Consider the following 25,108-nt stretch of genomic DNA (forward strand, 5'->3'; position numbering starts at 1 on the left):
ATACTTAGAAAATTGTAGCTGTAATTGCTTATATTTGAATATAAGAAAAGTTTGAAATTAATATCTAAATGTTCACTTCAGGAAACTAAAATAAAGAGGGTAAATTAAACTCAAAGTAAGGAAAGAATTAATAGAAATAAAGCAGAAATCGTAACAGAAAAGAATAAAGGAAATGAACAAAGCCGAAAGGTGGTTCATTAAAAATTTTAACAAAAGGATAATGGAGAATAATATGAACAGTTTTATGCCAAAAAATTTGACAACTCAGATGAAATGACAAATTATTTGAAAAACACAATTTGCCAAAGTTGATACAAGAAGAAATAGAAAATCTGAAGAGCCCCATACCTATTAAAGAAATTAAATTTATAAGCAAGAACTTTTCCACTAAGAAATCTCCAGGCCCAAATAGTTTCACAGATGAGTTCAATCAAACACGAAAAAAATAATACCAACCTGACACAGAACCTTCCAGAAAAGAGAGGAGAAGGGAACACTTCCCAACTTAATTTACAAGGTCAGCAAAACCCTGATACCAAACCCTGACACAGACACTACAAGAAAGGAAAATTATAGATAAAATCCTAGCAAATTAAATCCAGCGATATATAGAAAGAATAATACATCACAACTAAGTGGGGTTTATCCAGGAATGTAAAGTTGACTTACTATTTGAAAATCAATCTGTGTAATTCACAGCATTAAGAGGGTACTTACACAGGTATATACATTTATAAAAACTCAGAATTGTAAGTTTAGATCTGTGACTTTGTGTGTAAAGTTTGCCTTGATTAATTAAAAAAAAATCAGTAAGATACCTTAATTCTAGGCCACACATGAAAACAGACTAGTTGCCTTTTAAGGCCACTCCTAGTTCATGACCATAAAAGCAGGTCCTCATCATAAGACACACATCTTCCTCTAATCTAATGCAGTAGATGTCAACTCATCTACTTATCCAAAAGCAGTTTTAAGTAATTAGGATGCAGATTTTCCAAGGGTGGGGGGAGGAGGAATCAGAGCATGTCCGTGTTTCATCCTATTCACAATTTTCCTCCCATCTGTTGAGGTTTCTGCCTTCCCCACCCTGACTCTCCAGGGAGTTGGTGACTCCTCAGAAGAACAGACCTCCCCTGGGTATTATAATTCCAGCCTGATTGTGATCATTTTAAACAGTCCTATTACTTCATAGTAACATTTAAATTCCAGTATTGCGGTGCCAAGGGCTTTCTGGCAGGGTTGTGACTTCTGAAATTAACTCAGCCTGGAGAAACCATACCTCTTAGATAGTGTAATGTAAGGACTGTAATCTAGAAACGTTCCATCTGAAAACACAACAAATATCTGACTGGTTTGCATTTTAGGTTTTGGAGAATCAAAGACTGTTGTGGCATTTTTAATATCCCTCAAGTTCTAAATTCAAAGAACTTGTTTTTATGCCCCATTTTCCTCGGGATCAGTTATTCACACTCGGGGAAAATAATTTGTGTTCTTTATTATATAATTCTTTGGAAAGCTCTAACATTAAATAACTGAAACAAACTGGGATCTGCATCAGGTCCGAGATTTGGGGAGGGGTGTTATTTTTGGTTTTTGATTCATTAAAAAAAAATGTTAGGGTTCCTACTAGATGTAAGACACTGTGCCGCGTACTTCAAGACAATAAAGATAAACGAGTTTACCGAGCTCTGAGATTGGAGAGCTTAAATCTAGCAGAGGAAATAAAAGTTGTACATAAATGACTGGCGTATGTGGCACAATGTGATAAATATCAGAGTTCTCCACATCCTACCCAGCTGGGAAGATGAGAGGGAGATTTCTGATCAAGCTGGCATTTGATTTGAGGCCTTAACAGTTGAGAGGACTTCAATATAGAAGCCAAGGAAGAGGGCCGTTGCTCTTGGAGGACTAAGACCGGAACAGTAGATGGACCCAGGATGGAGGAGTCTGAATTTAATTGGCAGCAAGAAATCATTGGAAGAGTTGAAGACCATCCTGATCCAGTATCTCATTTCTAAAATATACATTTAAGATGGTCACAGACTGAAGCCAGAAGCAGGGAGACTTCTGTCGGTTGGCTAAATAGACCTCTGAAGTCTATTTTCTGAAACAGTCTATTGTCAACTAAATTACACTTTAAGATATCTCTAAGCTTCCATTTAATGTTCAGCCAAACTGGCATTTAAAGCATAACAATGGAATGAAACATCCTTCATGTGAAAAAGAGCTATGTAAACGTGCTGAACGAAGTCTGAGCTTGCTGGAGATTTAGGCAAAGAGTAGAAAGACGTTGTTTGTGCATTTGTGGGTGTGGAGGGCCTGTGCTGGGCCCTTGGATGCTGGGAGCTTCCGCTGGACCTGGGTTTTGTGAGCGGCACTGTCAGCGTTGCTGAGAGCTCCCCAAAGGAGGGCAGTCCACACTCATTACCGGAGGCCTGAGTGAGAGTCTAGGTGGAGTAGGGACCAGGGGCCACCATCCAAGTGTGCGAGCAGGGGGGCACCTCCCAAACTCACCAGTGATGTAGAAAGCCTTGTAGTGCTCCAGGCGGACAGTCTGAAGCTCTCCGTACTCTCCGGCTGCCCCACTGTTGGGATGAAACAGCACCTGGGAAAGGGTGGCAGAGCTTACTACTACGAAACCATGCTAGATGTCCCCTGGAAGGCATCATTTTCTTTGTCATGGTCCTGCTTCTCCACCACCCTCACTATCCTGGTCCCCAGGCCTCCCTGACCCCAAACACTGACAGACACAGGCCTGTAGTCCACACTAGCCATCTCCCAGCAGCGTTTGAAATAGCTATTTTGCTATTGTGGGGGATCAGAATTAGCCACCCCCAAATGTGTCTCTTTGCCTTGATTATTCTTAAGAACAAAAGACTCTGAAAGAAATTTTAACCTTCCCCCGCACTGCCTAAAGGAATTTAAGATAGAAGGCCTGTTCCAGGAAGGAGCTAATACCATAAGATAACATTGTCTACAGCCAGCCCAGCAATCTCTTGTTTAACAAACATTTGCATTTCCACCTCCATGTAAATTGCCTTTCTCCCCTTTGAAGCCCCAAACCACTAACCCCAACATCCTCCTTTGTCTTTAGCTGAAAATGGTATTTAAGGTGGCAGTTTGGGCCATTCTGTCGAGTTGCTCAGTTTTCCTGGGTTTCTCCCATGTATACATGTTATAAAGCTTTGTTTGATTTTCTCCTGTTATTCTGTCTCATGTCAGTTTAATTCTTAGTCCAGCCAGAAGGACCCAGAGGATAGAGGAACTGTATTCCTCACCGAGACTAGTTAATTAATCGGAGTGGGTTACAGCTCTGTTCAGATTCCTAGGCCCAGGACCAGCTCCATAATTTGCAGGCTCCAATGCAAAATGAGAACAAGAAAATTAAGAATTTCAAGACAGCCACAGCACGTGCACTATAAACCAAGCACAGTGTCCTTCTAAGTGTGGAGTGGTCACCCACCCAGGAGGCCACCCCTGCCTGGGCCCCACTCCTCTGGTTCAAGATAGGACCTGGGAACCTGCGTCTTCTACAAAAATTCCCAGGGATTCCGACGCAAGTGATCTTCAGATCTCTTCGAAAAATGGCTTCTTCAGCATCCCGTCAATTTTCTAACTCTCACTTGAGCAAAGATGGCATGAAAAGCATCCTTGAGAGGACAGCTCAGTGTGATTTCTCCAGAACTGGGCACAGCCCAACCTCTCAACATAGATGCCCTCACCTTTGACTCACTCCTACTCCGCTCAGACTGAGGAAATCCTTCCTCATCAGGTCATCGACGAAAGAAGCATTCTACAAAATGGAAACACTTAATTGAGGGTTCCCAAGGGCAGGATTTGGTAGAAAATAAATGACCATCGTCCTTGGTAGGTTGGTGGGTTTGGGCTGGAAGCGTGAGACTGCCCTGGTATGAATCATGACCGATATATATTGCTGGAAAGCACTTATGTGATTCAGAGTTTCCATGGGGCTAAAAAAAAAAATGAGAAACATCTGTCGGAGCAGTAAACAGCTGTCCCCCAAGTTTCCCAGCTCTGAAAGGACGCTGCCGAGGGCGGGGCTCCTCCCACACCTGCCGCTTCCGTGCTCTCGTGACAATCCCTGCAAGTTCCCCAGCCAGCGTGATGACAGCAGGCTCCTTCCAAACAGGAAAAGAAGTCGTAACTCAAAACCCTCACTTCTTCCAGCCCTGCAGGAAGCCAAGCCTCTCACCGCGGGAGGCTGTTTTGTTTCCTTCTGGAGAGGGCAGGAAGTGGGAGATTTGGAAAGCCTATTGTCAACTGATCTATGATGCACTCAGACCCCCAGAAGGTGGGAGTCAAGGTCCGCTGGTTCAGATCATTGACATTATGTGAGTCTCCATAACAGAAATCCCATAAGGGTGGGCTGCCACATTCAGGATATTTATGCACTGTTACCAGAGGCAACTTCCAAACTCCAGGAGGAAGCAAAACCTCGGGATGGCTCGCTCTCAGAAGTGTGGATGGATTTTGGAGAACTCGTATACGACTTTTTTTTTTTTCTTCCCTTGGAGCAGACTGATGATGGCGTTCTTGTTTATATCAACATAGGAAGGAGGTTGGCAAATTTACGCATGAATCACAGCTGAAGACATTTCCTCTTCAGAGGACTTCCGGTCCGAATTTCAAAGATAACTTTATCTTCTGCAAACATGTTGCACCTTCCAGGCTGCCTTTCTTACCTGTTGACTCTGTCTTATTTTGTTTTGCTTTTTTAAGTAGGCCAGCGTCTCCTTACATTAGGCCCTGGAGGCTGGTGCTTAGGTAGCATCCCCAGGAGGGCCCTCCCGCCCCATCAGGTGGGGGTGCACAGCTCTCAGTCTCCAAAAGGCTTGCCAGCCACTCCGGATGGCATCTTTCACCACTAGGGGCCTCCCTAAGAGAAGTGATCAGTGTTCCAGAGACTAAAACCCAGCTTCAGTTTCCTCAATGTATGGCCTGCAAGGGTGTGCCAAGCATTTTATCACCCACAGCAGCCTCAGACTGGTTTGGGCTGGGCAGCTGCAGAGCCATTGAGGAAGCCTTCCCTTTGCTGACAGTTTTTGGACCTGGTCCTGGCAACCTGGGGCTGAGATAGGACTTGACCAGTGGTGACAACCTCCAGCTTCCATCTGGGAGTCAGGCAAGCACAAAATGGGACATATGGTGCCAGGCTGTGCACCCTCTCCTTCCCGGCTCCCCCCTCCCTCCTTGGCTGCCCTCATTGCCTAGACACAGACCTATCTGGATCAGAAGCAGAAGTCTCAGCAGATGCAAGAACGTGCAGCATGGCATCAGCTGCTGTGGGTTTTGCACAGCACAGACATGATGTCCCTTGCTGCCGATAAAGTGGGTAGTGAGCAGACCATCCAGCAGGAAAACCAAGAGCCCATTATTTGCCTTGGAACCTCTCAGCATAGGGCCTGGGGAGGTTGCCAGAGAGTACGTTGCTCTAGATTGCTTTAGCTCTTCAACTTTCGGTTACTTCATTTGCAAGATAGGGAAGAACCCAGTTGCTGAGAAGTATTTGCATACTGTTTCTGGATCACCACCTAGGAGTTACTTTGAGCTTCTTGAAACTGGAATGGTTTTCTAAACCGACCCATATTAGAATCCTGTAAGCCCAGGACATCTAAGAGTGAAGACAAATTGTTGAAAAATACATGCGTACACATGTATGTATGTGTGTCGATACTCATGGGTCTATGCGTGTACATCTCTATAGTCGCTTGTATTTTTACCTCCTGGCCTCCCTTCAGCAAATTCAAGGCGATTTACTCTTGTCTCTTTAGTGGCTGACCAAAAAAGACCAAGGACAGATTCAGGGCCAACCACTACCTCTGTTGCCCTCAAACTCCAAATAGTCTATCTCAAGCATCTTTACTAACATTGCAGGAATCTGGTGCTCGGGGAGGCTGGGTGTGACCCACAGGTGCCAGCTCTAAACTGCTTTCACTCTTGACGATTACCATCAGCAGCTTCCGGCAAGCAGTAAGTTATAGCTGTTTCCTTCTGGCCCATGGGGTGTGGTTAGGGAGCAAATGAGCCCAGCTGCAGCTGCGTTACCACACATCATATGTCCCCATGAAAACCCCACATGGTGTTGTGGCTTGTATCTGGTCCTTCTACCTGGTTCCTGCGCCCAACCCCTTTGGGCACTAGACCGACGGCTATTAAGCCCTGAAGATGGGGCCTCTCTGAGTGTGCAGAAGGCTGCAACTAGAGAAAGAGCGCTCTCCCATCTGAGAACGGAAGTCAGCTCGCGAAGGAACCGGTTTCCACCGGCGGACCGACAACGTCAAGGAGACCGCAGTCCTTGAAGCACTTCCTGGTGACCCCAATTATTCTATTAGTAGCTATGGTAATAAACACTCAGGAGCACCTCTCCACTGACGTCTTCGATAACCCCCCAGGGTGACATACTGCAAACTTCCAGCCTGGAGGCGGAAACCATCTTCCTGCTTGGCTGTTGCTCCGGAGTAAGGCTCGGCCTGGAAGGGTCTGCAGCTCTAGAGGGTCAGATATTCTGGCAAGAAGCACTCCTTCTTCAGAGGACATTCCAGACATCGTCTGACAGCCCCTAGAAACTACACGAGTGCTCACAGAAGCACTGATGGCCCACTCAGGACCAGGGTGCTGGTTTGCTGGGACTGGCAGAGAGGGAAGGGCAGCTTCAGTAACCGCCACAGTACCTTTGAGCAGCACTTGAGTCACTTCCATGTGACCCTCGGTAAAGACATAAATAGACTCTTTGATGTGTGAGTCCTTAACTGAGAAGCCATGTATTCACAGGGCCTTACAAAGGGGGCCCTGGGTTCCGCCAGCCTCCTTCCCTCCTCCCACTTCCTCTTCCTTTTGGCAGAAGGAAAACACACGGAAATGACAGGGAAAGGCCATCAGGCCTGACATTTCCTGGCTGTTGCTGCCATTAAGGGCTTCAAAGCATATGAAGAGGGGACAATGGGATGCTGGGAGGCAGAAGCCCAAGCTAGTGCAGGGGCTGCAGAGTCGTGTGTGTGCTGAGCCCTCCAGAAGCTGGGGAACGTCCCTTCTTTCACTCATTTGTTTATTCATTCATTTATTCATCCAGTTTGCAGTTACTGCAAGCTGGCTGGATGCCAGGCACAGTGTTAGGTGCACTGCGAATTCGGTGGTAAGACCCATACCCTCAGGAAGCTTCTAGTGGGGGAGCCTCACAAAACGTATGGCACAGACACTGGTCAGCCATCTCATCTAAGAAGTGTGCCAGGAGCATACATTGTGTCAGAAAATTAAATATTTGTGAGAAAAAAACCCATACATTATAGGGAATAAGCATCAATGTACACCCGCCCTAAGCCAAATTGTTAAATATAAATGTGGATTGACAAACTGGATGAATTATAGGGGAAGAGGAGGAGGGGGGGTGGAAAGAGAGGTTCATCTCTAAGGAGTCGCCCTTGAGGTTTCTCAAACTGGATCTTCAGCAGCCACTTGCATGCATCTTCTGAGGATGCTTGCTCACACAAATGCTCCCAGACGAGAGGTGGCAGGCCAACTTCCTGGAGAGCCCAGGCAGGGCACATACCTCTTCCACTTACCCGGTGCCCAGTCTGCGACCCACCAAAGAGCACCTTAGAGGCATCCAGACCATCAAAGTGCCGGCCTTGGGGCAGGCTGGCCCCAGCCAGAGCCACCACCGTGGGGAAGATATCCAGCACACTGCAGGAAGAACAAGACAGCGTTGGCCCCAGCTGTTCCCAGACTCTCTCCCTGACCATGCTGTGGTCAAGACCCACCTGAACCAGCCCAGACTGAGCACCAACAGCCTCTCGTATGGTCTGCCCCCTCTGCCTGCCTGTCCTTCCTTCAGGTTCCACCTGGATTTCTGCTCCTACAAAAGGCGAATGGCTCGGTGGTTCAGCACCCAGCTTCTGCGGCCGGGTGTTGCCTGGGCTCAAATCCCAATGCTGTCATCTATCTGGCTTCTCAGTGCCTCAGACTTCTCTTCTCTAAAGTGGGCTTGATAATAACAGTGCCCACCTCACAGCATGGTCGTGCGGATAAAACACACAGTAAGGCATGTAGAAGAAAGCCAACAGGCAGAAAGGGCCCTTTGGATGTTTGTGTTATAATCATTCACAGAGACACCCATCTAAGAACTAAGGATTTCTACCTGCCACCAACTAGGCCACAGTCACTCGCTGAGAGGGAACAGTGTTCAACAGGTGCCTGCAAGAGAATGTTCACTTCATTTTTCTTTCCCTGGGTCTCTGTGTCACAAATACCTAGTCTTTGTTTAGAATGCCATGATATGTGAAACATTCCACTCCTTTATTTTAGCTCTTTTTTCCCATTAAAAGTAGTAAATGTTTATGGTAGGGGAAAAAAAAAATAGGACATCCAGAAATATAAAAGCGAAAACAATGCACAAATAGTCCATCACCCAAAGGCAAGCACTGTTAACCTTTCGGTGGAGTTTGTTAATGTGATTTTTTTTTTAAGTCATGTGCTACAAGTTTTACTCTGCTGGAGGGCACATCTCCCTCCAGGCTGCTGTGTTCGTGTCAGAAAAAACTCTTCAGCATGCACAGATGGGCCGCCCTGTCAACAGAGCTGTTTATCTGAGGGCCAGGCCAACTGAGAGCGAGTGGGACTTGATGGAGCCAGGAGGACAGGGGCACGCTGGGGGTGCACTTCCCCAGGAAAGAGGCCCTGGTTCGCTGAGACAGGGCCCAGCAGCAAACTTCAGACTCACTCCTGGGGAGGCCCTAAGGGCCACACCTCCTCTTTCCCCACCACAGGTCTGGGGAGGGGCTTTCACCCTTCAAGACGGGCTGCAGGAGGGACCTGTCATTCGACCTGTCATGGGGCCCCTCTCCTCTCTCCTGGCCTCCCTCTGCTCTCCAGGACTCGGCTATGACCCCAGGCGGAATCTCTCCTCTGACCACAGTACAGAGTGTTTCTGGTTTGCCTTTGGCTTTCACAGTCCACATAGCTGGTGGTTTATCTCTGAGATACGCGCTCCAGGAGCTGGCATCCCGCACTGATGCCGAGTCGAGAAGTGCAGAGTAAGCACTTGCAGAGTACAGCACAGTCCAGAAAGCTGTCCAGAGTCCAAGGTTCCTGCCACAAATCGGGCAGCACGGGGGGCTACAGTTCAGTCCCAAAGGCCATGGTGGTTGGGGCTGTTTGTTTGAGCTTTCTCGAAATTGCGTCCCTAAGAGAGACTGGCGTCACAGATGAGTCAAATCAATGAGCCAGAAAAACAGGATCTGCGTTAGATTTGGGAATATATGATCTACTTTCTTTTTCCATCTTATTTTTTTTCCCCTCTATCATGAGGCTTAGCATCCTAATTACATAGCACTGAGTCTAATGTTCACGGAACCCCAGTGTCTCAGGATTTGGCAGGAACTTCAGAGGTACCTAGTCCACCCAGAGCACAAGGAAAACCTCTGGCCCGTGAGAAAAGCTTCAGCATCTCTGGTGACTTGCCAATCCAGCACTGATTGCCAAGCTTGGGCTATGAAAAAGTCCTTCCTTGTGTAATCGAGGAAGCTAAGCCCCTGAGGTTAACCCTGGAAGACGGAGATCCTCCCCAGCACACACAATCCCGGTGCCATCCCAGGGCCGGGCCCCCAGCCGAGGTGTGAACTTGCAGAAAGCAGTGCTTCTACTGGCTACCAAAGGAACCCCAGCTGCTCCAAACCTCAAATCTCACCTAAGAAACGGGTCCTGGGAGTCTTGGAAACCTTGGAGAAAGAGACAACCCAAAAATCTACATCTTCAAGTTTCCCCAGGGCTACATTCTGACTTTGGCGGACTTGGGTAGTTGGCCTTCGTGGGCCCCTTGCTCCATACAAAATATTAAAAATTATATTTCGCAACTGCATTGACATAATGATGAATATATAGAAAGACTATATGAAACCATTTTCTTCAGCCTAAAAGTTCTTTTCTTTTCTTCTGGTTTTCAAAGAAAATAAAAATCTCATGAGACCCTAAATTTAAGTTTCCTGGGCCCTGGCACGATGCCTCGCCGACCTGACAGAAAAGTCAGCCCTGGGTTCTGTAAGGAGGAAACCCCACATCACTGGGCCTTTTGGTTACAAGAAGGGCAGCCAAGAGCCTGCTCATGGAAGGAGAGACTGAGGGAACCCTGTGCAGTGACACAAGCGGCAGCCATCACTGTGGGCAGGAGACACCTTTGCAGGTTCTGTTGCCCATGTGAAAATATTTTCTTTTTGCTTAATATGGCTTCAGCCAGCCCAGGGCGCTGAAGGTCGTTCAGAAGAAGTGCATGGATTTGTGTTCTTATCCAAAGAGTGGCCAAAGGAACCTGGGTGCAGAGAGGAGGGAGGATGCAGGAGAGCCGTGCCCCGGCGGGTGGGGGAGGCTGAAAGTCCGCACGGGGGCTGTCCCAGCAGAACAGCCTGGACCTCAGGACACATTGATGGGAACTGAGATCTTGTGCTGGCTCTGCTGGTGTGCTGTGCGTCCTAGGGCAAAGGAAGGGTGTTTCCTAGAAGCGGGGGACATTCTATCTGGGAAGAAGGCGGATGTGATCTGAGGACGGGAAGTGAGAAAGGTGAGGGGTTGCTAGAGGAAGGATTGGGGGTGCGTGGGCCTGGACACAGCAGAGGCTTTTCCCCTCCGTGTCTGGAGTGAGGGTGGGGAAAGCGGAACTTCCTCCAGACCCTGGAAGAGTGGGAACTGTCCCCAGGACGTGGGGAGCAGTTCGTTTTTAGCATTTAGGTGTCAGTTTCTTCCTGCATTGTAGTCCCCTCTTGTTACCCTGGGAGAAGCTGCGTACCCACCCCTTCCTGGCCTAAGCCCCGCTGCAGGGGTTTGAGAGGCTGCAGTCTCCCCCAGAACTCCCCTCAGGTCCCTCTTAAAGGCCAGCAGGGCACAACAGCACAGTTTTCAGGGAGCACAGGGGTCCCAGAGCATCAGGAACGCCCAAGAGCAAAGTGTGCACGTCTGGTACAGAGCAGGGTGTAGCCAGGAGCAGGGGTGGGTGTGAGACCACCTCCCATCTCCCCCTACCCCGCCACCACTGCCAGGTACAGGGAAGAGGGGGGCTCTTTGAAAGGGGACTTGTGGGTATACTCTGCCTAGGGGATGACACCTAAACCACAGGACACCAACATGAACATAGCATCCTTGTAGCTTCTATTTCCAGGACTTGGTTCTGTGCCTCAAGGCAGTAAAGAACCAGCCGAATCCGCCTTCCACATTCTGACTGCCTTTTGGATCGGAAAAGAGCCACGAGGCACCCCTGGGGGATCAACTCTGCTGGCTAAAGAGCAGCTATGACTGCTTTTCAAAAGAGATTGTTTCAAGTCCTTCAGACCAAACCATCCTGGTCACCCCGTACTGGCCCTGTAATCTCCACAAGAGAGGTCCTCTGTTCTGAACAAAGACGGGGGGTCCCAGCTCCGATGCAGAGCAGACTGTTCACCTTTCTGGCTAAGAGAAATCACATTAAAGTGGTGGTTCTCAACCAGCGTGAGTTTGTCCTCCCGGGGGACATCTGGCACGGCCTGGAGACATTTGGGTTGTCAAAACTTGGGGGGGGGCACTATTGGCATCTAGTGGGTAGAGACCAGGGATGCTACCGAACATCCTGCAGTGCACAGGACAGTCCCCACAACAAAGAAGGATCTGGCCCCAAATGCCAACAGTGCCAAGGTTGAGAAACTCTAATTTAGAGTTTTAGGTTCAAACCACTAGGCTGTTTTCACACGTGCTGCCGAAGCCCGACCGTCCTGAAGGTATGTTAGCTCCTCTCCACCAGGAGCCTTCTGTCTGGTTTGCTTATTACTACGTCCCAGTCCCTACAGCAGCGCTGGACCCAGAGTTGAACACAACAATAGATATTTGTTGAATAAATGAATTTCCCTCACTCTGCAGTTGTGTCACTGGGCTTCGGGGTCAGGGCATGTGCAACACCTTCCTTTGATCTTATTATGTCACATGGGTGCGCACCAAAATATTAACACTGAGTGTCTCCAAAAGGTCACCAATGGCATTAATGTGGATCCCGTCTCCCCTGCCCCCCCAACACACTTTTTACTTTTCTGTATTCGTGTGAGTACTTATATCAACTTCTCTACTTTCTGATGCCCATAATTCCTCAGGGTCATCAGAACACAGGCTTAAGGGACTCTCGCCTTAACTCTGAGTGGCTTAAGGAAGTTCTCTCTGACCCGGAAGAAGATCTATATCCCTCTGAGGAATAAAGTACTAGAATAGGTGGTAAGCACTTTGGGAGGGAGTGCCTGGTGGGGCTTCCAAGAACGTGAAGTATTTGCATGAGTTTCTTGCAAATGGATCATAAGGCCATTCTGCTGAGAGCTGACCCTGAAGGAGTCGTGGAACGGGGCAGTCGACACACAGTAGCCTGTCCTGGCAGTAAGAACACTCCACCTAAGTTTCCTTTACATGAATTCATGTGGGGAAACAGCAAGAGGGTGAACTCTATGGAGACAAACTGTCCTGCTACAATCGAGAGTAATTTATATGCCAAAAAATATCCACGAGGTGCTGATATGGTATATCGGTATTGTCCTGGTAAAATTCCAGGGGCCCTCAAGCAAATACTACCTGTACCAAGACTCGCTTCCTTCAGTCACCAAACTATTCCCTAAGTCAGTTGTCACCTCTGAGTCCTAAATTATCCACGAGATGATGCAATTTCACCACAGCGCCGTAGCTGACTGTAGGCGCAAACGGTTCTCAAATGAGAAGCGCGTGCCTGGTTGTCAGTGATGTAACTTGAGAGATGGCCGAGGTATTTGTGCATGTGCGGCCCAGCCCGTGAACACTTGGCCTGACTGCACCAAGTCAGCCCCATAAAAAGCAGCCCGCCTGGCCCTCTTCCCAGCCAGCCTGACATCACAGACTCCAGCACGCGCTGTTGTTGTCACACCTGCTGGCACCCCCTGACAGCACGCTGCCCCCTCCTGATTGTACAGGGCTGACCTGGAGTCCTGGGGGCCCACAGGCTGTCAAGGACAGTGCCTGCCCACGCCTCCTTGGCCATCAGAGCTGTTTATCCTTCCTTTCCCCTCGGCTTCAGCCTCTCCCATCCTTCCCACCTGGGCTGGGGATGCGGGAGGGAACCAGCGCAGCTTGCTGTCCTCTCCAAGGCTGTGTTCTTTAAGCTAGAACCCATTCGGCTAAGGGTGAGGAACCTTTGGAACTAGTAAATCGGTCTTTAACCAGACCAAAACCTCTGAGCACGTGAGCAAGCACCAGCTCCTATGGAGGGTCCCCTTGTCAGTGAATACAGGGGCAAAACCATGGAGAAGAAGTCCTCATCAGAACTCATGAGAAGTCCCCATTATAAGTCATGGGTACATAGCTGCATGGTGTTGCTTTCAGAAGGGCACACCACAGCCAAGATCTGTGCCAAGGAGATGGCCTCCTGGATGTGCCTGAATAAGGATGTAAGAGTGATGGTGAGATATTATCACATTTACAGTTGTCCTCCTAGTAAAGAAAGCACCCCATGACTCACCTCATTCTAGAAGCTTCATTGCCAGAGGTAGGAAGAATGTCCTCACCTAAGCATTCATTCTTTCCTTCCTGGAGTGGTGGGGCCGCCTCCCTGCTCCCTCCCCTCCATAGCAAGTGGACATTTAGATTTCTTTCTTGGGGCTGTGTGGCTGCCAGGGACATGCCTATCCCCAAGGATAGAAAAATTACGGCGCTAATGATCTATTCTCTCCCGTCAGCTTGACCCAGCCTAAAGGGGAGATGCTGCTGCTGCTCTCTCTGCTGCTTGCTCTTCAGCGGGCACTGCCACGACTCAGTGCTGAGGGCCGTGAAACCAGCCCAGTCCCCTCTGCCCTCGGACATTAACCCACAGGAGGGTCTGAAGAGTCCCAACCACACTCTTGCTTTAACTGGCACATGGAACTGCCTCCAGGTGGATCCACGCTGCTACAGTCAGAGTTTTGGAAGAATCTGAGAACAAAGTCAGGCAAAGTCAGGCAGTGGATGAGCTTCCTGAGGTCTCTAGCCACTCGAGCGCCCATGACTTTTCTCGCTCTAAACCCCAAAATCTCAAGGTAGGTGGGGTCTTATACCTTAACAAGGCGGTGCTGGTGACATTGACGGGGATTCTGCCAGGCCAGTAAGCCAGAGCCGGGACCCGGTGTCCTCCTTCCCAGGTGGTCTGCTTGGCTGGACTTCCCCCTGTGCAAGGAGGAGAGGCAGTTGGTAACTTTGACAGTGGTACCTCAGAACTTCTTTCCATCTAAGAGCTAGTCTCGGGGACAACAGTCCCTCTCCAAGAGGACTGTCTAAGAGTTTCCCATAATTCCAACAAAGGAATGACTTCTTTTAGTAAGCAGCTATTTTTATTCAATTAGCTAATGTCTTTCAACACGTGCTTTTGTGTCACTGGATTCAACCTATGTAAGTAGTCGCCTCAGTCACTCTCTATTGAATCGCATCAATTTGCTTTCTTCATGACACTTTTAACACTTTAAATCGTCTGCTTGCTTTATTGACTTGCTTATGGTTCATCTCCCCTCCAGGAGACTCCATCGGTCTTGTGCACCCAATTCGTGGGTGCTTAATAAGTATTTGTTGAGTAAATGAATTTATCTTCCTACTCATCATAATGTGACTGTTCAGAATGAAAAAATACAATTATTTAAAAACAGAGAAAAGCAGAAACTTGCCCAGCTATTTGATCTGCCCAACGCCCAACAACTGATCTGGCCTGGATTTTATTGTATTTTGTTCTGCTTTGCTTTGCTTTGTTTTTCCTTGAACTAATAAATTGTTCTGATGTTGTGGAGACAGCGTTAGTAATAGCTCTGACCTCTTGCCTCTTGCGGGGAGGTAAGAACAATCTATGTGCAATCTATGAATTTCCACTTTGGTAATTAAAGGAATTATTTTTGTAACCACTAAGTCCAAAGTGACCACCAGTATAATGATGACCAGCGGGGTGGAAGAGATGAGGTCATGCTTTATGGAAACATCCTGAATACATGTTGTGTTGAATTAACCATGACCATCCCCACCACTCCCACACACATCCCACCCTCATCCGAGTGGAGCCAAGGATTCCACAAAGTTAGCGTGTGGAAAGCCCTTCCAAGGCAAACGCTGGATGTGGCTCATACATACTGTGGTCATTCAACTTCCCATGTTTGGCTGGTGCGAATAATGAAAGCAATGATGATGAGAGGGAGGGGGCAGAAGACCAAGGCTTCTGTCGCTCTGCGCTCACACTGCAGCAAACGGAACCTTTGATGTCCCTGGCCCGGCACACCACACCGGAAATGCTCAGCGTTCTTGAGATTTTCTCCTAGCCAGCTTTGGAGTCCCCCAAGTGTTGAAGTAAGAAACAAAACAGCTCACGTCGTATGGACTGTTTATGTTTAAGGGTGTGGGGCTCTCGAAACCAAGTGGAGTTGTTCAGGCTGAATGGGAAGCTCTTTGACCTGGCCCAAGATTTCTCAAATACATTCTTCACATTGAGAGCCACACCTCCCATAAAGACATACAGAGCCCACTCCCAATTATTCACGCACATGGAACAGAATCCAGAACTGCAGCAAGCATAAAACGCACTCCCACGTGGCTTTGGAATGCATGACTTATGCTTCAGCTTAAGGCCAAAGAGCAGGGAGGAAGCATCCACAATTGCACATGCTGGGGCTCTGAAGATCGTTCCTGCCCCAGGAGGGCATTTGTCTTGAAGCTTGGGGGATGGGCGGGCGAAAATACGGAGTCCGTTTGTTTGCATGTCCACGGTGCACAGAATTCAAACGGACTTGCTTAGCCTTTGAGGCCAGATGCTAAGGAAAGGTGAAGGCTTCAGTTCTAAGAAACAAGCCAATAGTTCTGACGATCAACCAGAAGGCAGGAGCTGGGCGCCTGCGCTGCGGTAGGCAATGGGCACCGAGTCAGCACACAGGATTTGGTCTCTGCCTCCAGGATGTTTCCAGAAGGGTACACTAGCCCCTAATTAATAAATTTGCTAATTGGTCCTCACCACTAAGGGGCCTGCTCATTTGTCACAGTCTCTTGTGTTGCTCTTTTTCAGAAGATTAACTTTCCTAATTTGTTTTTCAGAGAAAAATATTCCAACGTGTTTGCCTTATTTCAGAAGTGGGTTGAAAGCTGGAGGGGCTGGGAGGCATTCAGTCAGTTATAAAATGTGTATATGTCAACAGAGCAGAGAGTCCCATGCAGAGATTCAGGAATTAGGAGAAAGAGAGGAAAAAGTTGGCTGAGAGAAGCCCTCAGTGTGGCCACTTGAGGGGCAGTCCCCCCTCTGTTGTCAAGAGCGGCCAGCTGGTAGTGGCTGCACTGTCGGTTCTTGCTTTGACGGACAGACACAATTACATATTCCAGCCATACCCACAGACCTTGGACTCCGAAGGAATTCCTCTTAAGAGTCCAGAGAGGGGGTAAGCAATTATAAAAAATGTATTTCCCACAGCCTGGACACTGTCTCACTCCAAATCCCATGCCATTGCTTAGGGTGGACAAATGTTAGAAGATTCAACTAGCATCCTCTGTGGATCCCCAGGGTTGACGCTCGACAATCAAGTGGCTGATTATCAGAAAGCCCTAACAGTGTTCATTGTGGTTTTTCTGTACCAGCAAAGGCTCAATCCCAGAACAGCTGTATTCCCCCATACTCTTCAATGATACCCGCTCCTACTAACGAACACTCACCCCAAGTTAAACATCATGACAGTAACAACAGTATCTCCTATTTAGTGAGCCCTTCCTAAGCATCAGGTTAAGTACTCCTAAGCATGATGCTAAGTACTTCCCTGCATTGTCACATTTAATCCTTATGACGACCTTGCGAGCTAGACACTAGTATCCCCATTTTTCAAATGAAGAAGCTGAAGCTCAGAGAGGTTAAGTAATTTATCCAAGGTCACCCAGCTAGCAAATGGTAGAGTCAGGATTTGAATCCAGGTCTAACTACACAGCCAGCACTCTCACCCATTAAAACTTCTAGGACAGCGGTCCCCATTCCTGAATGCATATTAGAATCACTAGGGAAACTTTTAAAAAATATCCATGCCGAGGTCGCTTCCCCAGAGATTGTGGTATAATTGGCCTAGGATGGAACCTGGACGTCAATATCTTCTAAAGCTCTCTTGGTGATTTAATGTGGAGAGGACCCATTCTACAGGAAGGGGGTCGAGGAGAAAGATCAGGAAGTGGACACAACGAATTTCAAAACTAAATATAGCCTCCATGCTTTTTAACCACAGGTTTTATATCGCCCACACCTTTATACCCTAATGCCATAGGATCATAAATGTGAATCTCTAAGTTATAGTAAGAACAATAGACAAGTCCCTAAGTGAAACTTCTATGCACTTGTTTATTTCAAAAGCTATTTGTCAGTTTAGATAAACCTCAATACTTTGATCAGCGGCCCTGGCACATGAAAAGTGTTGGTTGCATTTGGCTTTCTGTTGAGAAATGCATGTCTTCTGGTCATGAGAATGCATTTCAATGCACTTGTGGTTAGTTATGACTCTAATTAAGGCAGAACCTCTTACTTAAAGCAATAAATATTTAGCTTCCGCAACCAAAATATAAACAGAATCATGATTCATGAATTTGCTTACTTGTTCTTGCCCTGCCGCGGAAGTGAAATGGCATTCCGTGATGCATCAAGACAGGGCAGACGGAGGAAGACTCCCCCCGGCCTACGCTTAGGAATAGCGGTTTTCCCCGGAAAGGACTAAAGGCCATGTTGCACTGAGTCAGAAGGGCAGTGCAGCTAAAGAGGAGGTTGGCAAAATTCTTGGTACCAAAGAACCCCCAGGAGAACTCCCAGACTCTGATCTAGTGAGTCTAGGGTGCAGCTCTGATTCGAATGCCAACGGCCTGAGGACCAGAGTTTGAGACAGAGTAGCAAGGTAAGCAGGAGGACGCCCAGGGAGCCAGGCAGGTCTCAATGCCAGCTCCAGTGTCCTCCTCTGCATCGTGCGGCCCTGAGCAAAATTCCTAACCTCTTCCAGTCTCCATCTCCTGTGAAGGAGAAAAATGATTGTACTCATCTCATGGGGCTGTGGGGAAAGTTACCTAAGATAATATATAGAAAGTTCCAAGCAGAGTCCTTCCGCATAGTGCCTGCCACAGAAGTACCCAACGAGTGCAATCAAAAAAACCCAAAGTCCCCTACAGACAGAAAAGAGTAGAATTTGCAACCTGGCAGCCCACACACTGAATTCAGCCCTCTGGCAGTTTGGCTTGGCATGCATGGGTTTTGGGTTTGTTTTTAAGTAATTTTGAATGTAATGAGACAGGGCCCTTTCTCCAGCCTACTGAATCCCTAGCACGGCCCACCACTGATGAAGACGAGCATTTGTTCACTCACGTTACCTGCCTGGCCCACGAAGGCTTTTGTGTTTGCGACTCGGATAGAAGAACACGGCTGTCTGAGGAGTGCACATTCTATAACCTTCTAAAGAAGCAGGCTTCGTTTCTAAATATAAATACGTGCCCTTGCCAAACGATGCCCGCCGTGCATACTAGTTTTCTAGAAATACAAGGCAGTCAGGCCTCTGTTTGAACCAAAGACTCTGGCTGGCCCGGAGTGGCCTTGAGTGCGGTGATGGGGACATTCCAAGCCTGGTGGCCAAAGGCCCAGAAGGACACACAATTCGACTTCCACTGGGTCCCCACCAGCTGGCCCTGCCCCCAGCCAGGGCCAACAGCCAACATCCCTTGTCCCTCCCTCCCTCACCCAACCCCATCTCTGACCTTTCTCTGCCCCACCCCCTACCCTAAATTGGACAGAAGGCCCAGGATGCGGAGCCCACTTCCCAGTGGGAAAGGTTATGCAACAACCTGATAGCATCAAATTACGAACAGCCAAGGTCTCCTAGAAGCTGAGGATGCCAAGTTCAACAGAATGTTTCCTCATCACCAAGGGGGAGGAAGGAACAGTTCTGCTCTTCAAATAAAACAAGAAAAGATTTTCCAGACAGAGGAGCAGTCAGTTAGGGGACAAACAAGGTGTTGGTTCTGTCCCGGGTAGGAAATGGGTCTGGAGTGGGGAGGGGAGGGACGGGGGCTCTGAGCCAGGCCTGTGCTTGGGCTGCAGCCTCCATATCAGCAGTAGGCACGCACCTCCTGTCCTCTTCTCCTCTTCGGATGGGAGGAGGCACAGCTGCTCTGCTCTGCCCCCCCCCCCCAGGTCAGTTTCGTCTCACCCCTGCAGGGTGCAAGCCAAGCCCAGTGAGCATCCTCACTCCAGCACGGGGTGAAAAGATGACTCCAGGAGACGCTGCCTCATCCCATCAGCTGAGCAAGGCGGCTTGGCCAGGAAAGGAAAGGGAAGACAAGGAGGGGGGCCTGGGGGCCCCGGGAACAAGGGAAGGCAGCACGTGGCCTGACGTAGCAGGCTGGCTGTGGGGAGAAAGACGCAGGGCTCTGGGTACTGTTTGTCCTACTCCGTTGCGAAAACATTGACTGTCTTCTCTCTTTCATCTGCTCTCGACACTGGCCCCCTTACAGCAGGATGTGCAGGCATTGCATCCCCCTATGAGGGATCTGGACGAGGAGGAGCAGGTGATCCAGAGGGACCCCAGCCTGCCGTGACCCAAGCACCTGGCCACACTGCTTCCACACAGGGCTCTGCCTTCGCAGATCCCCCAGCGCGTTCCGGGCAGAGAGGAGAGGGAAGGCTGAGGAATAGTTGAAAGGAAGCAGGTTTGGAGCATGAGGAGGGGGAAGCGTTTACCCCAAGGCAAAGCTGGCCTTCAGGATCTCCTGAGCAAAGAAGAGAATGGCATCCAGCCCTCGCACACCACAAATTCAAGTGCTGTGCCCCACAGATACCACATCAAGCAGCAACGTCTTTGCAAGGCCTTGCCCAAAAAGAGTGTTCTCTTGAGATGACGGAAATCCAGCTTCAGAGCAAGGTTCCTGAGACAGAGGCCCAGAACGCTCATAAAGTCATCCACGTGTTATTGAAGCGGCCCGACTCCTGAGCAGGGAAATCTCTTTCAGGGCATCTTCCGCTCCCCTTCCAGTTCTCCCCTTCGTGGCGTGTCTCCAGTTCATTTCAGCTGGGAGTAAAGAAATGGGGTTTCGAGGGGGTTACTAAAGGCCAAACCAGCAAGGCTCGGTGCCTCCTGGATCCCAGGGGATCCTCCAACAGTCCAGGAAAGGGTCCACCACCCCACAGCACAGAGAAGGAAACTGGGCTGCAAGCGGGGAGGACCCGGCAGGCTCCAGGTCCTGAGCCACGTCGAGATTCAAACCCTGCCTGGCCCTCTAAAGCCACTAGCTCTTTCCGCCTCCCACAGATTTAGAAAGATTCAGACTGTCACTGGGCTAAGGACATTTTCCTTGACAACCAGGCAGTCCAAAGAAGCAAGACAGGGCTTTCCAGATGGCGAGCAGGCTGTCGGTGTAACAAGGAGTGAGTAATAACAATCAGGTGGGTCAAGAGGAATGAACTGGTGGTGGTCAAACCATGTGGCCCCCTCAGTCCATGGCTGGCCTCGGGAGAGCCCTCACCCTGCTCAGCCTCAGTTTCCTCATTTGGCCAAGAGCCTGGCTGGAATAAAGACCACTGAGGTCTCCTCCAACCCTGGCATTTGTGGGATGCTGGGATATTCCTGGAGATTCCACCACTCGCTTCTGTCATTTGCCGTCTTTGGCTCAGTGGAAGTGAGTTGAGTCCCAGCCCCTCTCTCTCCTCTCAGCCCCACAAATGTTAGAGGGGTCTTTTAAAGTTGAACAATGTGCCGGGAGAGTGGGAAATGGGGAGCTAGTGTTTAAAAGGTGCGTGGTTTTCTTTTGGGGTGATGAAAACATTTGGGAACTCAGCAGAGGTGATAGTTGCCCAACATGGTGGATGTGCTAAATGTCACTGAATTGTACGATTTTAAATAGTGGATTTTACGTTACGTGAATTTCACCCCAATTTTGAATAATGTCACTCTCACTCTTAAAAATCCTTCCATGATTCCATATTTCTTTAGAATTAAGGCGAAGAGTGTTTGCCTGAAAGAAAGGCCCTTTGAACGCTAGCCTCGGCTCTCCCTTCTGCCTCATCTCTCTGCTCAACCTGCTCCCACGAGCTCTGGACACAGACAGCCAGGCGGCTCCTGCTCTCTGTTTTTCCCTTTCTTGCCCAGGCTACGCAGAACCTCCTCCCCAGCAAATCCTGGCTGCCTCCTACTCATTCTTCAAAACTCAGACCACTAAGGAAGCCTTCTGCTCCCCCTCCCACGTGGGTGAGATGCCCCTGTGCTCCCCTCTACCACAGGCTTCTCACTTGTATAATAATCAGCTGCTTACATGTTTGCTCCCAGCACTGTCCAAGAGAACTTTCTGCCATGATGGAAATGTTCTATATTTGCACTATCCAACATGGTAACCACCAGCCGATGTGGCTTCTGAGCCCTTGAAGTGTGGCTAGTGTGACTAAGGAACTGAATTTTAATTTAATTTCAATATAAATAGTCCTGTGTGACTAGTGCCTGGTGTATCAGACAGTAGATAGACCAGTGGCTCTCACATTTTAATCTGTATTACAATCTCCTGAAGGACTTGTTACAACACAGACTGCCAGGATCGGTCCCCAGAGTTTCTGATTCAGTGAGTCTGGGGTAAGGCCCTAGAACTTGCGTTGCTAACAAGTTCTCAGGTGGTGCTAATGCTGCTGGTCCTGGGGACACACGTTGATAAGCCCTGGCCTAGATCTGAAAGTTCTAGACTCAGATGACTCTAGACTCAAATGGTCTAGATGTGGATATTCTAAATTGGTGGTTCTCAAAGTGTGGGCCCTGGACCAGCCGCATGAGCATCATCTAGGAGTTTGTAAGAAATGCAATATCTCCATCACCATCCCAGATTTCTGGGTCAGAACTGCGGTTTAGCCAGATCCCCAGGGGACTATCTGCACAGTAAAGTCTGAAAAGCACTGCTCTAGACTGTCATTCCTCAAAGCCAGGGGCTTGGTTGATCCTTGTGTCCCCAGCATTGAACACACTTCCCGGCAATTGTAGTTGCTCAACAAATGGAACGAAAGGAGAGATAGAGGTTGCCCAGTCAGTAAATGTGTTTCTCATAAGGTAAAGTTCTTCCATCGAAGAATGGGGTCCCAGGCCACATCCTTAAACCTGATTCACTGTTTCAAAACTGCCTTGTAAGGGGGAAAGAGACAAGATAAGGTAGGTCCTGAGATAAGGGAGTAGAGGTCATCTTCTTAGGGAGCAGAAAGCTCGCCACAGAGCCTCTCACTCACAGATCATTATCCCCTCATCCTTGGTCTCCATGCCTTCTGGACTTTCACCCTTGAGAGTTCTGATTCTAGGCTCTTCCAGGCTTTTCAACTGAGCATTGAAGATGGCAGCCTGGCCCAAGGGTATCCCAGGTACAGGAAGAGGAATTATAATCAGCTAATGCACAAAACCACTTCCAGCTCACACTTGATTTCTCTAGGCTGCTGTCGCAGGTTTCAGACACATTCCTACCCAGCTCCAATCTTAGCACCTCTTCCTGACCCAACTCTCCAGGCGCCAGAACTAAACTGCAGCGTTCTTGAACTGGAGGGAACCAAAGAAATTGATAGAGAGAGAGAAGCACCGCGAGCTTGAGAGATGAAGTCATCTGGTCACTGCGTGGGTTGAGTGGAGGTGGCACCCAGTTCTCCCGACTCCCAAGTCAAACCTCCGGACACGCAAGACGTGGCCACAGTCCCGGCAGCCACTCACTTGTAAAGTTCTCAAGGGATCTGATCCAAGGGACACCAGGTTAAAAGTCGACAAATAAAAATGGTCGGCACTTTTTTCTCACCATGAGCTACAAGATGCGTCGATGTCCCAGTTTCTAGGTAACTACAAACGTTCTGCCAGACTAATATGAAAAGGGGTTTGAGTACCTGAGCACCATCCTTTCACCTGGAGACAGTGGGCACCAGAGCTCAGGAGCAAGCTGGACCACAGGGAAAACCCAGCTCCAAGGGGTCATCTTGCCAAGCCCACCTCTGAACCCTTTGGATACAAGCACCTCCTAAAAAATGCATTTTCTTTTTCTTTTTTTTTGAGGAAGGTTATCCCTGAGCTAACATCTGCTGCCAATCCTCCACTTTTTGCTGAGGAAGACTGGCCCTGAGCTAACATCCGTGCCCATCTTCCTCTACTTTATATGTGGGACGCCTGCCACAGCATGGCGTGCCAACTGGTGCCGCTGGGCACCTGGGATCCGAACCGGCGAACCCTGGGCCGTCGAAGCAGAACGTCGCACTTAACCGCTGCGCCATTGGGCCGGCCCCATATTTTAATTTTTTAGGATACAAATAACACCAGTTTGTTGTGGAAAAAATCACACTTAAACCCTCTCTCCCCTTCCCAGCGTAATTACTGCTAATCCATTGTTTATTGCCTCTCAAGATTTTTCTGAAAATAGGTATGCTTATTTTTACATAATAAAATCATAGTTTACATATTGTTTTGCAACCTGCTTTATTTGCTGAAAAGCATTTAATGTAAATGTTTCCAGGTCAAGAATACACATCATTTCAGTGGTTCCTTAGCATTTCTTTAAATAAATGTATCATAATTTCCTTAACGCTCCTCTCTTGCTGGACGCTTGAGTTATGTTCAACTGTTTTTTTTTTAACCTACTGGAATGAGCATTATTTTACATACATCATTATGCACCTGGTGAATTATTTAAGACAAATTCTTAGAGGAGGAACTGATACATTAACGAGCATGCATGTTTTTCAAGCCTTTTGTCCAGATTGCCGAATGGCCTCCCGCATGGCTGCTCTCTCAAAAAGTGTGGTCCTTGTGGGGTAACTGTCCCAGAGCAGATGGGCACTGGGCTAGGGGACCGAGGATGTTTCAATAGAGGGGGGCAGTATGGGGTCGTGGGGAGATCACCAACTTTAACTTTGGTAGCAAGCTTGGCTCCATCCTCACAAACTGTGTGACCTTGGACAAGTTACTTAACCTCTCCGAGCCTTTGTCTTTCCTCATCTATAAATGGAGTTATTACCACCTCCCACCTTTCATGATTATGAAGTCTAGAGATCACATACATAGGAACCTTGCATAGCTGTGCAGTAAGTATTTCTTGAATGAATGAAATGAATTAATGGTTAGATAGATAGAGGGATGACTTTTCAAAGAAAGGAAGGAGGAAGAGCAGAGCAGCGGGATGAAAGAAAAGGCAAAGCATATTTGTTGGAAGGTCCGTGATTGGCTTTTCAGGGAGAGGGCTGGTCCCCTGCGGCAGGCCTGGGAGAGAAGGAGAGAAAGGGATGGCCTTTTCCACAGAAACCCTCTCTGCCCCAATTTCTTTCTTCTTTGGGAGTTGGCGGCTGGTGAGTAACTTGACCCTGTTTCACATTGATGCCCCGACGGCCTGGATACAAGTTGGTCCTCCCAGAGGAAGAACCTCACTCCCCAGCCCGGGCTCGGCACCCACAGCGGATGCACCAACCCCAGCAGTGCCCCCTACCTTGATGACTTTGCCACGATCCAGTGAAGGGACCCACGCTGCCTGCCAGCTCACACTTCTGAGCCCACGGGCCGTTGTCTCCTAGAAACCAAAAGAAGCAACAGGTAACGGTCAACAGGCTGGTGGACATCTCCGCCGATTCTCTCTCTGGCCCAAATCCTTGTGTACAGCAGGGGACTGGCTAGAAGAGGGGCTTGTGAAAACAAACATGATCCCCCCTCTCGAAGAGCTCCCGCTTCCATGAGGCCAGCCTCTGCTGGGCCTTCAGAGAGGGAGGCCCCGGCTTGAGGTTCTTGTCTTACAGGCTTGTGCCTTTTTGTATAGTTTTGGCAAGCCCATCACGTGTCATCAGCCCAGCAGCTACTTACTGCGCACCTATGATGCGCCCAGCGCTTCGCGTATATTCTCTCACTATCCTCCCCTTGCTGTGGAATGGCTTCTAGCACAGCTCAGTTTTGCAGATGAGGAAACAGAGGCTCAGAGAGGTTAAAGGAAATTTGCCAACAGTAGCATATAGATTCGAACCCAGGTCTCCACTGTCCTCATTCCAGACAGGGACCTGAGACCCACAAAGCCTGTGTGGGCCCTTTAAATGGCTCTCTAGTTCAGCTCCACTCAGCCAAAAGAGGTGACCCGGTGA

At 48.7% G+C, this 25,108-nt stretch overlaps 1 protein-coding gene across 8 annotated transcripts in view; it reads right to left on the reverse strand.

Moving 5' to 3' along the window:
* The window catches only part of ARSG (arylsulfatase G), a 116,150-nt gene that overhangs the window by 6,175 nt on the left and 84,867 nt on the right, over positions 1-25,108 (reverse strand). For 7 of the 8 annotated variants that reach the window (XM_070226992.1, XM_023652157.2, XM_070226994.1 and 4 more), the window contains 4 exons: positions 24,469-24,549; positions 14,076-14,184; positions 7,581-7,701; positions 2,515-2,605 (listed from right to left, as the gene is read on the reverse strand). In XM_070226992.1, the coding sequence (XP_070083093.1) occupies positions 2,515-2,605; positions 7,581-7,701; positions 14,076-14,184; positions 24,469-24,549 (402 nt within the window). Of the gene's footprint in view, positions 1-2,514; positions 2,606-7,567; positions 7,702-14,075; positions 14,185-24,468; positions 24,550-25,108 lie in introns of all 8 variants that reach the window. The other variant, XM_070226997.1, reaches the window with a different exon arrangement.

Source organism: Equus caballus, chromosome 11, assembly GCF_041296265.1.
Source record: "Equus caballus isolate H_3958 breed thoroughbred chromosome 11, TB-T2T, whole genome shotgun sequence".
Taxonomy (NCBI): domain Eukaryota; kingdom Metazoa; phylum Chordata; class Mammalia; order Perissodactyla; family Equidae; genus Equus; species Equus caballus.